The sequence below is a fragment of the Panthera pardus genome, unplaced genomic scaffold, assembly GCF_024362965.1.
Source record: "Panthera pardus isolate Hobbes unplaced genomic scaffold, ASM2436296v1 HiC_scaffold_1, whole genome shotgun sequence".
In the NCBI taxonomy this organism is placed as follows: domain Eukaryota; kingdom Metazoa; phylum Chordata; class Mammalia; order Carnivora; family Felidae; genus Panthera; species Panthera pardus.
Window position 1 is genome coordinate 62,477,027 of NW_026526654.1, and position 14,899 is coordinate 62,491,925.

Sequence of the window (14,899 nt, forward strand, 5' to 3'; positions counted from 1 at the left end):
AGATAAATGAATTAATATCTAATGAATAAACCAGACTCCTGCTCTCAAAAAATTCCCTATTTAGATGGGGAGGCTTGACTGGGGAAAGTGGAGTGGATGGAAATGAGATATAGAAATTAACTATAATGCAAATCAGAGTGAGATAAAAAAAAAGTGGGGCATGTAGCAAGAAACTAATATTTATTAGCTTGCCTACATATTTAAGTGCCTAAAATATGTCAGACATGTGAACGCTCCTTTCCATACATTCTCTCCTTTAATTTTCACAACCATCCATAATAATCTTATTGAATATTATCCGTAATAATAATATTGAAATATTATTATTTAAATTTGGTAAGTAAGGAAAATAGGACTCAAGAAGTTCAAGGCCACCAAAAAGTTAGTGGTAAAGATAGGACTTGATCTCTGAAACTCACGTTCTTTCTTTCACAATGGTACACATTTAGTCCATACTATGAAGTTTCAAAGGAAGGGATGGTTACACCCAGAATGACAAATCAGAAAAGATTCCATGTAGAAGTAAAACTGGGCCCAATCTGAAGGATTAGGAGAGAAACACAGTGCATTTTACTTATTTTATTAAAATTTTTAAAAATATTTATTTATTTTTGGGAGAGAGAGAGAGAGAGAGAAAAAGACAGAGAGACAGAGTGTGAGCAAGGGAGGGGCAGAGAGAGGGAGACACAGAATCCAAAGCAGGCTCCAGGCTCTCAGCTGTCAGCACAGAGCCTGATGTGGGGCTCGAACTCATGAACTGTGAGATCATGACCTGAGCCAAAGTCAGACATTTAACTGACTGAGCCACCCAGGCGCCCCATGAGAAAGAGTGCATTTTAGATGACAAAATAAAGACAGGCATGGCTACAAGTTCAAAACTTGTGAGTAGGACATAGAATGGTCCAGTCTGAAATAAGGTGAGCATAGATGAGGAAGATCCTACTAAAGAGAAAGTTTGAACTATACAGAGAACCTGGGAACTCTATATTTACAATGGGCGTCACTATTAAAAAAAATAACCAAGAGCATATAGGTCATGCTAATGATGATCTGTGCCATCATCTTCATATATGAAAGTTAGCAAATGAAAAAAAAACCTGGTAAAATAAGTATTTCAAAGCCTTAAGATAATTCTTAATATAGAAGTGTACTTTTATCCACAGAGGAAATACAGCTGCAAAAGGTGACATATCAAGTGTCCTCTTGAACCTCAAAGTAACATGACATTGTGGAAAAACAAGTAAACAGATGTACTTCACAAATATGAGCCATGTAGTCTCTTCTATTTGCAATACGCACCGTAAAAGTAATTATATCCATTAATCTTTTAAATTACCTAAATCATACTCAGGACAACATCCTGATTTTAACTAAAGACATGAATTAAATTGCCCAGCTTCCTCATTTTATGGGATCTGATCATTAAAACATAAGATGGTAATAGTTAAAAAATACACGGGTTGTAGGTTTTATTCATGTATGTTTGGTGATGCTTTTGCTTATCAAGATTATGTTTGAGTGGCCCATAACTAATTTTGTTGGAATGGCATCTATAAACTAAATTGAATGTGACTTATTATTTAGATGGTAATAGCACAAATCCATTAAAAGGAATCTAAAATAAACAAAGTAAAGATGTTATGTAGGTCACCCGTAGATCAGAGAAGTCCAGGATATTTTTTTGATTGCTATTTTTAGGTCTTTTAAAACATATGTTTCTCTTAAAGCAATTTTATGACTTTAAATTTTATGTCAAATATAGCCCCAAAGCTGTGTATAATGAAAAAACTCCCCACATTGAACTTTGTGAGAAGGTCAAATTTAATTAATAAAAATCCATTAATATTACATATGTTAAATAGAAATGGAGAGTTTTTACTTCCAACTTTATATAACAAATTCAGTATCAAATATTGCAAAATAGAGATACCTGAGTCCCTGTTACAGTGAGTAGATATTTTATTTATAATAAATCATCAGTCAGTAATGTAGCAATGGGTACTATCAACAAAAATTATACAAATATTAGGCTTTGAAATTGTTATTACATTTTTAATTTAGAAAGTTTTTTCATAGATAACACATCTATACATTTATGTGGCCAATGTCAAATTTACCACAGAACACAAATAAGCAGAACACAATTCTTTACTATTTATGGATCATTTGTTACCTTAAGACAAAAAGTAGGTATAAAATGTATTGTAGGCAGAAAATGCATGTGGTATCTTTCTCTCATCTTCCGAACTTTTTAAAAAATGACTTATTTATTTTTGAGAGAGAGAGAGAGGGACAGTGAGAAGGTCAGGGGCAGAGAGAGAGGAAGACACAGAATTTGAAGCAGTCTCCAGGCTCTGAGCTGTCAGCACAGAGCCCAACATGGGGCTTGAACTCATGAACTGTGAGATCATGACCTGAGCCGAAGCCAGACCCTAACTGACTGAGCCACCCAGGCACCGCTAATCTTCCCAGCTTTCTAAAGTACCTTGAATACCATCTTCTTCTTGCTTATTCAAAGATTTTGGGATATAGAGCCAAAAGATGCTACAAATTACCTTGTCTACCTTTCTTAATCAGAGATGAAGGAACTGAGAGCCAAAGGGAGACCCAAAGATAGATACCCTCAAACATACATAAATAAAAGGTAAAAAAATCAATTACTTCAACATTCATATAAAAGAGTTTAAAACAGAAAAGCAGATTAAATCCAAAGGAAATAAAAGGAAGGGTATAATCAAGATAAAATCAGAAAATACTGACTAGAAAAGAAACACACAAAAGAGAGGTTCAGTAATACCAGAAGTTGGTTGCTTGAACAGACCAATAATATTGATAACCTCCTGGAAAAACTGATCACGAATAAAAGAAAGAGAAGACAAGTAACCAATACCAGGTATAAAAATGAAGACATCATTACTGAGCCTAAGGACATTAAAATATCATAAGATGATATTGTAACAACTTTATACCAATAATTAGAAGACAATGAATAATTCCTAGAAAAATAAGATCAAAACCTCTTAGAACTATTGAAGATAATGAATAATAAACAAAGGCCTGTTTACAATCAGTGTGATGATGACATACACCCAGGAATAATTACTAAGTACCTGTTTTATTTCTTTGTCTTCTTTTTTACTGATTGTGCTAAGTAACCTCCATAATTCACAATCAAAATTAATTGATATAATTCAGCCTAACACAGCCTATTTCTTTTAAAGTATTTTGGTGTCCAATATATAGAAATGGAAAAACTGTCCCATCATACAAAGGGACTCTCACATAAAGTGACTTCCTTATTTCTGGGGCATAAATTTGTGAGCCAATTTCAATCTTTGATGTCATCTTTTTTTTTTTTTTTAATTTTATTTTAATGTTTATTTATTTCTGAGACAGAGACAGAGCACGAGTAGGGGAGGGACAGAGAGAGAGGGGGACACAGAATCCGAAGCAGGCTCCAGGCTCTGAGCAGTCAGCACAGAGCCTGACGCGGGGCTCGAACTCACAGACTGCGAGATCATGACCTGAGCTGAAGCCGGACGCTCAACCGACTGAGCCACCCAGGCGCCCCGATGTCATCTTTAAAATAAGTTGGCTTTCTGCTTATTTTAAAATCTAAAATTTAAATTCATATGTTTTTGCTCAAATTGACATTGTATGCTTAAGTGGCATGGGAATATACACTAATTAAAACTTCCAAGTAATTACATATTTTTAAGGGCATCACTAAACAGTAGAAACTAAACACAATGCAACCAAAATAAAATAGCACAAATTCTAAGAATGAACAACTGCAATGCTCACTCTATCATCCTTAAAAATATAAAATATGGGTCTTGCCATGTGCTTTAAGGCTCAAAAACTAGAACTGTGATGTTATAAACAAAAGTTATTCAGGTGAGAACTAGCAAACTAGTCAAACTTTGATTCTTTCATTATTTTCTTCAAACTTTGTCCATGTAGGAAGAAAAACTTGTTTTAAAGCTTAAGGATGAGGGGAAAAGGTAGTTCTTCAGATTCAGGGGAACATAAAATATTGAAATAACTATAAACAAGGACAGTATTATAGCTCTTTAAAGATAGAAATCATGTTTCTTATTCCTTTCTAAATCCCCTAAAACACATAGTTCTATAATCTTGACATAGTAAATTCCTAAAAAAGGTGAGTTGAAATTCCTAGGTTTATATAAGTTATTATTCAAATAAAGAAGAACCATGAGAAGATGAAGGAATAGGCTAGAAAATTTCCAAAACTATGCAGGTGACCTATGCAAGTTAAGGGATTGAGATGGCCTTGCTATGCCCTATTAAAATCAGCAAATTAAAATTTGCACATATTTTGTTAAATTTATTCCTATGTATTTTATGTTTTTATCCTATTATAAATAATAGTTAAAAATTACTTTTCTTTGTCCATTGCTATTATATAAAAATAAAACTGATGCTCCACATTGACCTAGTATCCTGTGATCTTTCTCAACTCACTTATTCTGATGGCTTTTTTTTTTTTGTAGATTTCCTAGAATTTTCTATATATACAATCATGTCATCTTTAAATAAAGACAATTTACTTCTTTCATTTAAATATGTATTTTAGCTTTAGTTTTTTCTTGTCTTATTGCACTGACTAGGGCCTGCAGCATAATGTCGAATAGTGAATATCTCTGCTTTTTCCCCCATTATAGAAAGAGAGCATTTAGCTTTTCACCATTAAATATAAGTTAGCTGCAGGTTTTTCATAAATGTCTCTTCTTAAGTTGAGGAAGTTTCCTGCTATTTGTAATGTGTTACAACATTTTATCATGAATGGGTATTAAATCTTACCAAATACTTTTTTTTTTTTTTTGCAATGATTGAGATGATCACATAGCTTTTCCCTTATGCTATAGATTGAATGAGTCACATTGTTTGATTTTCAAATGTTAAGTCAACCTTACAATCCTGGGATAAAACTCACTTGATTACGATGTATTATCCTTTTTATATATTCTGGAAGTTGATTTTTTAATACTGTTTATAGATTTTTGTATCTATGTTCATGGAAAATGCTGCGCTGTAATTTATTTATATTATGCAGGTCTGCTGTTGAAAAAATACCCTCAGCTCTTGTTTATCTGAAAATATCTATTTTTAAAGATTTTTTTTTTCCAAACACACTATTTGACACTCACTTCTCACTTTTTTTTCTTCTTTTGGCACTTTGAAAATAATCATTTCACTGAATTGTGGTTTGTATTTACTACATATGAAAAATCAGCAGTCATTTTTATCATTTTCCTTCTGTAATGTTTTTTCCCCTGTAATATGTCTTTTTTCCTCTCTGGCAGTTTTAAAGATTTTTATCTTCCAATTTTCAACAATTTAAATATAGTGTACTTTGTTGAGGTCTCCTGTTTATCCTACTTGAAAGTCACTGAGTTTCCTGGATTGGTGATTTTATGCTTTCCATCAAATTTGGGAATTTTTCCACCATTATATCTTCAAATATTGTTCTGACTCATTCTTTCTCCTTTCTTTTGAGACTCCGATTGCTCATATGTGAGACTGCTTTTTTTAGAGTTGCCATGTCTATATTGAGAATTCCTAAGTATTCCCTCATTATACTCATTTTTTCTCCTTTAAATGCCTGAATATATTTATGGCAATTGTTTTATAGTCCTTGTCTGCTAATTCCACCGTCTGTCATTTTGGGTTTTATTTCTACTGACCAATTTTCCTGCTTCTTTGTATGTCTAGTAATTTTCTATTGAATGCTTGACATTATGGATGCTATATATTGTTGAATGGATTTTACAGTCTTCCTTCATTTCATGTGAAGTTTGTTTGGCTAGGCAGTTAATGTACTTGTGAATTAGACGGATCTTTTAAAGACATTTCCCCCCTAACATCCATCCCTTTAATTTTTAAAGTCATTGTGCATGAGAAAAGCGTCCAAAAATACTGCTAAATAGCAAGCATCCTTGTTTTCTCAAGGCTTTTTTTTTCATTTTTATTTATTTATTTTATTTTTTAATATGAAATTTATTGTCAAATTGGTTTCCATACAACACCCAGTTAAACTTATTAAGGATGAGCATAAAGCAGCTTTTATTTTACAGACAGACTGGTTGTACTTCTAAAGCACACACTCTATAGAATATCTTCCAAATGCCAGGAGTGTTTAATGGAGGCTCCTAATCATGTGGGACCTCTGGTACTTGTTTAGCTCACAGATCCCAGGTAGTTGTAAGTTTCCCAGTATTTGTGAGTCTTGTGCAGTTTTATAATTCTTTACTATGGTAGGACTAATCTGGTACCACTTACTCCATCTCCATAATAGCCAGAGGTATAAATCCCAAGAGGGAGATTTTGTTTTTTGTTTTTTACTATCTCTCAGCTTTACTTTGGTTCTCTTCTCTTTCTTTCATGACTCATTAATTCTGCTTTCTTTTTTCTTACATTTTTCTCCCAAGAACATATTATTTAATAGAAGGACTCAAATGAGAAACTAATTCTTGCAACTCAATCCAATGTTTTTTCCACTACACAATATATACATATTTTTAAATGTTTATTTTGAGAGAGTGAGAGTGTGAGTGGGGAAGGGGCAAAGAGAGAAGGAGAAAGAGAATTCCAAGCAGGCTCCACACTGTCAGTGCAGAGCCCAATGTGGGACTTGATCTCATGAATTGTGAGATCATGACCTGAGCATGAATCAAGAGTCAGATGCTTAAGTGAGTAACTGAGTAACACCCACTACACAATATGTTTTATCTCCTGGGATTAAAATAACAATTAAATCTAGTTTTAACCTGCTTATTACTTGGTATATTCCTTGATTTCTCTATTTCTCTCTCTCTCTCTCTCTCTCTCTCCATCTCTTTGTCTCTGTCTCTATTTTGGTGGATCTGCTACTTACTTTTATTTTAGAAAGATTTAGAGCAGGTTGGCTGATACAGGTAAAAACAATTCATGTCAAGAAAATCTATTTGATTAAAAGCTATCCCTGAACCAGCATTCTGACCACACAAAACTAAATAATCCACAAAGTGTTTATAAGGAAGGCAAGGAGACCAATAACTTATTCTATATTTTTGGTTTCTTACCTCATTCCTGAGATCATATAGTATATTGTTTCTCCTTGTGAGCTATTTTAGCTTCCTGTTAGTGAATGGGCTTAGCCTCTAATATTTTTATTCCAATTTAAGGGCCTTTATGTTGATGAAATCTGCTCCTAGAATGTAATGTTCATCACTCTCTGTCCACAAAATATCTATTTATTCATGTTTATAAAGCATTAGTCACTTTAAAAATAAATTTTGCCATGTTTTATTGCCTTTTAAGGAGGAGAAAGATAAGGACAGGAGGAACAGAAATAAAACTGGCTTATAAAATGGGCTTTTAAAAAAGTATTTTTAAATTGTACTGGGAGAAAAATAAATAATTAAACTACATCTCAAGAGGTTGTGGGTCTTACACTTTTACCTGTGCAGCTGAATGTATTCTCGAGGTCTGTTGAGCAGGTGAAGGAATCTGTCAACAATCTTGTTCTTTCCTACACCCTGTAATTACACAAGCAGCGTTAAACAAAAAGAGACTTTTGTGGAGGTAAAACAAACCAGAAGAATCTTTTGCCAACATGTACTTTCTCAAAGTTGTACTGTTTCAGCTTATTGTTAATGAAAACATACATATATACATATATACATACATATATATATATATATATATGTTTACATACAGCAAACAAATACAGCACAACTTCTGACAGAAAGATTTTTTAAAAAGTTACTTCTAAGTACACTAGGTTAATTTACATAAAATACACTAAACACATTCTTTTTATTTACAAGGAACTTCATAATAACTTTTAGCCTTCTACAGCTTGTTTTTTCTGTTCTACAGTTTTACACTTAAATATAGATGCTATAGTACAATATTAATTATTTCAAATTTGAAGAATGGCATCAAAGGCAATAAACTAAGTATAAAAACAACGATTTTGCCAGTGGTTCTTCAGAAGTATGGTTTTTGAAGACAGATGAATACAACACCGTACTTCGGTGTTAATCACTCATTTATTTTTCTCCTTTTATCCCCCTTTCAGTCCTTTAAAACCTTGGAAACCTAAATTATAACCAAGGTTTATTAATAAGTCTCAACTCGGGGCACCTAGATGGCTCAGTCAGTTGAGCGTCCAATTATTGATTTCAGTTCACATCATGATCTCAGGGTCATGAGATGGATCCTCACGTGGCGCTCTGTGCTGAGCATGGAACCTGCTTAAGATTCTCTCTCTCCCTCCCTTCTTCTCAGCTCTTATGCACTCTTTCTCTCTTAAAAAAAAAAAAAAGTTTCAACTATATCTGCTCTTGTTAGGAACGTCCTCATGTCCTTACCACTTATTGATGCTGAGAGTTGTTGCCATCCTTTTGTAGAAGACAGACTGTTAAAAATGGAAACCACTCCCCTGCTAGTTCCCCATTTTAAAGTTTTCTCTTAGAGGTGGAATACTCTATTAACGGAATGTGACTCTTTTAACAAGTAACTTGTGTGGGAAGAGTAGAAGTCGTCAAAAAGCTAAATTCCATAGTCATATGTAGTCATAGCGATAAATAACACTTACTGATATCTTATACCCTCCCTGCCAAGCTCTATGCTAGGTATTTACCTGTGTTCTTTCATTTAATTACCATAACAGCTCTATGAGGTAAGTATTTTGATTATTCCAACTTCACAAATCAAGACACCAAGTCTCAGAAAAGCCAAGCAACATGTTCGTGGTCACACAGCCAGGATTCAAATCCAGGTCTGTCTGATTCTGATGCTCATGCTTTTAGTCCCAACATTATGGATTATATTTCTCTCACTTTGGAATTGATTTAGGGAAATGGGGCCTTGAATTTTCTCCTCCCCTACTGCTAGGAGTCCATCCTAAGGAAATCATTAGGCAGATCAGGAAAATGCATGGCGCTAAGCAGTAAGAGCAGGACCCAAATAGAAGGAAGCAGGCATTGGTATTTCTGCTACACGCTCAAATATCTTGTAAAGAAAGGCATTCTACAAGTACAGAGGATAGAAATTCAAATCAATCAAATGAGTATTTATTGAGCATTCTCATAGTCCAAGAACTGTGACAGTTCCTCTAAGATAAACAAATTCGCAAAGAAAATATGAGAAGTTGTCCCTCACAGTTCTCAAAAGGAGGCAAGATACATACACAGGGAGCACAGAAGACAAGTCGCCAGTGTAGATAAATAACTGCTAACTTATATGACATAGATTCTAATAACCTTAGAATCTTTCTCTTCTCTTTGGCCCACTAAATATGTCTTAAGATGACAGATGCAAGAGAGACTAAGAGGGCTGGAATGATTACCAATTAATAAATACGACAGAGATATGAAGCACACACAGAAACACACAGTAGCAAGCAATTAAGATCCATTGTATACCCTCAATTCAGGGAAACAGAATGAAATCAATATTTAAAGAAGGACAATATGACGATAATATGCAAACTATACTGAAAGAGGAGAGACTGGAATCCAGGAGATTGATTGTTTATCCACTCAACATATAAACAAACATTTACTGAGTGTTGGCACATGTCAGGAGAGAGACCAGTGAACGAGACAGATAAGGTTTCCACTCTTCTGGAACTCCCATTTCAGAAGTGTGGAGACAGAAGGATTGGAAGGTAGATTAGAAAAGTAGGTAGAAAGCCAGCAACATATAGCTAGACAACTAACAAAGAAAATTATCAAGCAGTGATGTTCTCTACACACAGTTAAGATAGGGTGAGGTAATACTAACTGGGTGGTTATTGACATTGATTTAGAAGTGAAGACCTTTCCTCAGGTAACTTTAAGCTGAGATCTAGATGACGAGGAGCCAGTGCTATCAAGATTCCAGAAGGGGCATTCCAGGAGAAGAGTTGCTACAGCTGATCCCCTAAAGTACATATAAGCTTAGGATATCTGAGGAGCAGCCCATGTGTTCAAGTGTTGTAGGCAAGAGAAGAATATACAAGATAAAGAAATAAAAGTAAGTAGGGTCTAACCAACCAAGTTTACAAGTCAAGGTGAAGAAGTGGGATTTTATTCTATTCGATAGGGAGCCATTTATATATATATATATATATATATATATATATATATATATATATATATACACACATATATATGTGTGTATATATATATATATATATATATTTATATTTATTTATTTATTTTTGAGAGAGAGAGAGAGAGAGAGAGAGAGAGAGAGAGAATAAGCAGGGAAGGGGCAGAGAGACAGGGAGACACAGAATCCGAAGCAGGCTCCAGGCTCTCAGTTGTCAGCACAGGGCCTGATGTGGGGCTTGAACTCATGAACTGTGAGATCATGACCTGAGCCAAAGTTGGACGTCCAACCAACTGAACCACCTAGGAGCCCCCATTACAAGATTTTTTAGCAGGGAAGTGACATGAACTAATACATAGGTATGGAGAGTGAATTATAAGGGAGGGGGTAAGGATGGAAACTGGGAACCAGTTGGAATGCTACTTCCAGAATCCAGGCAAGAGACAGTGATGGCTTAGATTAGGGAGGTACAAGTGGAGAAAGACAGATTCAACTTGTTTTGCAAGTAAAGCTGACAAAACTGGCTCACAAACTGGATAAGGGAGGGTAAAGGAAAAGAAAGATCAAAGGTTACTTCTAGATAATTCCTTGAGCAAATGGATAGGAAAGACTAGGGGAGGAAGACCTTTTTCAGGAGGAAAAATCAAGAGCTAACCCTATCTTTCTCCAAAGCATTTATTATCATTTAACATTCCGTCAATTTATTTGCTTGTGTGTTACCTTTACCCCGGACTGGAAATGTTAGCTCAAGAAGCTTGTCTTGTACACTACTGTATTGCTAGTGTCTAGAACGGTGCTCACACTAAATAGGTGCTCAGCTAATTTGTCTAATGAATTAATGATATCTACATCTCCCCAGGTGTTTATGGCAGTGACCCCAGTCATCCTCAGTACTTCTGACTCCCTCTCAATTCATTACTATTCCTCTCATATCTATCTCCAAAATAGATCTTAAGTCTGTCAAATTTCTCTGGAATCATCTTAAACCAAAGGAATATCTTATCTTGTCTAGAACAGTGGTTCTCAAGCTTTGATGAGCAAATGAATCACCTCTCAGATCTTAACAAGACGCAGAATGATTTGGTAGGTCTGGGCTGGAGTCTGAGATTCTGCATCTCTAAGATGCTTCCAAGTGGCACCAACACTGCTCATCCACAGACTTTGTGCAGCAAGAATATGTACCTGCAATAGTCTCACAACTGAGCTCCCTACATTCATTCATTCATTCACTCTATTCATTTGTTCATTCTATTCATTCATTCATGCTATTTTGAATGTATTTTCCACACTGCCAGCTGGAGTAATGTTCTTAACAGATAAATTAGATTATGTCATTCTGCTCAACCCCACTCAGTAGCTTCTCACCGCATTTAGAGTAAGTGTGAAAATTCTTCCTGTGGCCTGTAAGGTCCTACATGCTCTAGCCTCCACTCATTCCTCCAGGCCTCCAGTGTCCACTCTTCTCCACCCAAACACTGTTCTAGTCACACTCAGCTTCCTTCAGTCCTTAAAAGATTCCAAGCTCTTCCTACCTCAGGGGCCTTGCACATGCACATCCTTCTCCTTGGGGAGCTTTTCTATCATTCACCATCTTAGTCATTCACACTCATTACCTTAATTCCCTTCTTCACAAAGGCTTCTCCTACCTCCCAGTGTAAGTTAGGCTCTTCCTCACCTCCCACACTACCCTTTATTTTTCCTTCTTAAGCATAAGTAGGATTTATATGGGTGACAACTTGTTTATAAAGTCTCTCTCATCCACTGTTCTGTGAACTGAAAATGTCCTGAGGGCAGGGTCCAGGACTATTTATTGCTGGTTTGCCCAGAGCCCAGCACAGAGCCTGACACAATAATGCATTCAATAAACATTTGTCCAATGAATGAATACAAAGAATTTGGAAAGTACTGGAAAAGGGTATAAAATCCCAGTAAGATATGAACTGTGATCATGTTAATAAAGATAGTGAATATTGGAAACTGTGATGAGTTCCAGACTAGTAAAAACTGGCCAAGTTTTCCAATGATCCAATTTACACATTTCACCTACAAAAGATTCAACGTTATTAGAGCTGACTGTTAAACTGACAAATTCACTGATGTAAGAACAATGGATCATTTCATCTTCTAGGAATCTTTTTGATATCTAACTGGATTTCTCCCCAGATAGTTCCAAGTCTAACACAGGAACAAAGAGAAGGAAAATATTTTCACATTTGCACATATACTACAAAGCTCTGTAAGCTTTAAATGGCATGTTCTAACAAACATAAAATTTTAAATAGATACATTCAGAAGAGTAAAATGTGTTTGTTAACATATCAAGTCTGCTAACTTCAAAGAATCTACAGAAAGCAAGTATCATAAACGCACTGTAATGTCAGAAATACAAAGGATCTCCTGATAGAAACAGATCATGGAAAGCTACTGCCAGGAGTTCCTGCTCCCTGCCCACCTCCAAAGTTACCTAATCAGCCATGCTTTTCAAACTGCTCTGGAGCAACACACTGTTTTAGGGGCTTACAAGTCCCAGAGATGTGGGACGTGACATGAAATCCCCAGCTGCCACCGGGGATCTCTTTTTCTTTATGTTAGAGTCTTTAGAACTTCAGAACTTCTAGCTCAGCTATCTTCTTGCTCCATATACTCTCCCTGGGCAATCTCACCCACTCCCATAACTGGAGTCATCACATAGGGCTCAAACCTCTTTCCGAAGCTCCAGCTGAGATCCCTTATCCCTGTCAACTGAACTTCTGCACCAGATGTTCATAGTGGACTCATTATGCTGCCACCGAAACCCACTCCTTTTTCTTTTTAATCCCAGTATAAGAGAGTATCACCATGTACCCTGCTACTCAATGAACGAACCCTGGAACGTTTTTGACTAGTCTACTTTTTCCTATGACCCCATTCAATGTCACTACAACCTGTGTAGTCTCTACCTGCAAAATGTTTTTATTCTTTCTTCTCACTCCTTTCTCTCCTTTTCTTCCTTATTTCCTATCTTCCCTCCCTCCCTTGTCCAATAAGTCAACTATTTTAACACATAACGTTACAGGTAATGTACTAGCTGAGCAAGATATGATGGTAAATAAAATAGCCATGGCCCATGGTCACACTCACAGCTTACCATCCAGTAAGAAACAAAGACAATTAAGCAAATATAACGAGTACACCTATAATAAGTGTTATGCTATGGGATATCCGAGATGCCTGAAGATTTTAGCAAAGGGCTCAGGCAGGCCCACCACACATAATATTGTTTAGTGGGGATGTCAAGGAGTTAAGGAGGTAATGGGGAGGAGGAGGAGGCGGAAGAGTGTTCCAGATGGAGAGAAGAGTATGTGTAAAGACTTGAGGGCAATCGTGAGCTGGAGCGCTGGACAGGTCTGAGAGAGGGCAAAGGCTAGAGCAGGAATGAGGAAGGGAATGGTAAGAAATCAAACAAGAATGGCAGGCAGGGTCTAGCTCTGGCAAAGCCTTGGAAGCCAGTTAAAAGAGTTTGGGCTGTTTCCCAAAAGTAGAAGTAGAGTAGAGGAGTAATAGGATCAGATTTTGATTTTTGGAAAACCACTCTGTAGAATGATCTGGCAGACAGAAAGAATGAAAGCCTAAGAAAGCAGCCTAGAAATGCCTTAAAAAAATCCAGGCAGGAGATGATGGTGGTTTAAACTAAGGAGCAGAAGAAATGGATGGATTTAAGAGGTATTTAGGGAAAAGAACTAATGGGATCTGGTGATGGTCTGGATGTGGAGATGAGGAGACAGAGGAGTCAGTTTCTATCTGGGGCCACAGGGTGGAAGGTGGTGCCATTTACTGACAAATGAAACAGGGGAGGAGAAGTGGATTTGCTGGGAGGAGGAGGGAAGCCTAGTTTTTAAAAAAGGCAGTTTAATTTTGGATTTGTTTACTTTGAAGTGCCTGCTTCCCATATCTGCTCCTTCCTCTCCAATTCACTGTCACTACTCAAGGGCAGCCCATCGTTGTGCCAGGAGTCTTTTGGTCTCCCTCCTCTGGACTCACAATAGGCCAGCCCACAATTTGTTTAGTTATTTTTCTAAAATAGAGATCTCATCAGGTCATTTCTGACTTCATTTTGAAAGCTCTGATGGTTCCTTCGAGGAAATGCTAAAAGCATAACCTCAAAAGGAATTTCTATAAATATGCGGAGCAGAAAGGACCAGTTACAGCGATTTGTGCTTTCCAATCAGTTTTTGCCTAGAACACAAAATCCTCAGGATTACTTTAATTGAATAAATACATAAATAGTCTCTTATTTTTCCATCATAAAAGTTACACACACTCATTTTTCTCACTGGGAAATGTAAAAAACAAAACGTTATACAACGTGCAGCTGCTAAAACAAACCTGCTACCATTTTCATCTTGTGCCTCTGAGAATTTATGTTCAGTTGTCATTATTCTGTAAATAAAATGTGTATTCTCTAATAGAAATTAGCATGAAGTTAACAGTTTTTACATCATATTTAACTCATATTAGGGATAATATTTAGTGAGTTGAAAATTTAAAAAGGGAGAAGGAAGCTGTGGAATGAGAAGTCTGAGAAAATACAAAATGTCTCATGAGAATGCACTTTCTTGTATCATTACTGTTCCGTCTCACTGTGTTCTTTGTGGCAATATCCTGGAGAGAAGGACCTTCGCAGATGTAAGAGTCAGATGGTCCTTCAACTACAGGGTTAAGAGAAGCAGGGAACATGTTACGTCCCACAGACACGAATCAAACCAAGGATAGGAAGTGAACATGCTTCCAGTTTCTGTGAGAGAAAACATCAGGG

General features: G+C 36.1%; 1 protein-coding gene across 1 annotated transcript in view; it reads right to left on the reverse strand.

Annotated features, from left to right (window-relative positions):
- VWA8 (von Willebrand factor A domain containing 8) overlaps nucleotides 1-14,899 on the reverse strand; it is a 363,559-nt gene that overhangs the window by 169,466 nt on the left and 179,194 nt on the right. The window contains exon 21 of the mRNA XM_053899178.1: nucleotides 7,465-7,541. Coding sequence (XP_053755153.1) covers nucleotides 7,465-7,541 — 77 coding nt within the window. The remainder of the gene's footprint in view (nucleotides 1-7,464; nucleotides 7,542-14,899) is intronic.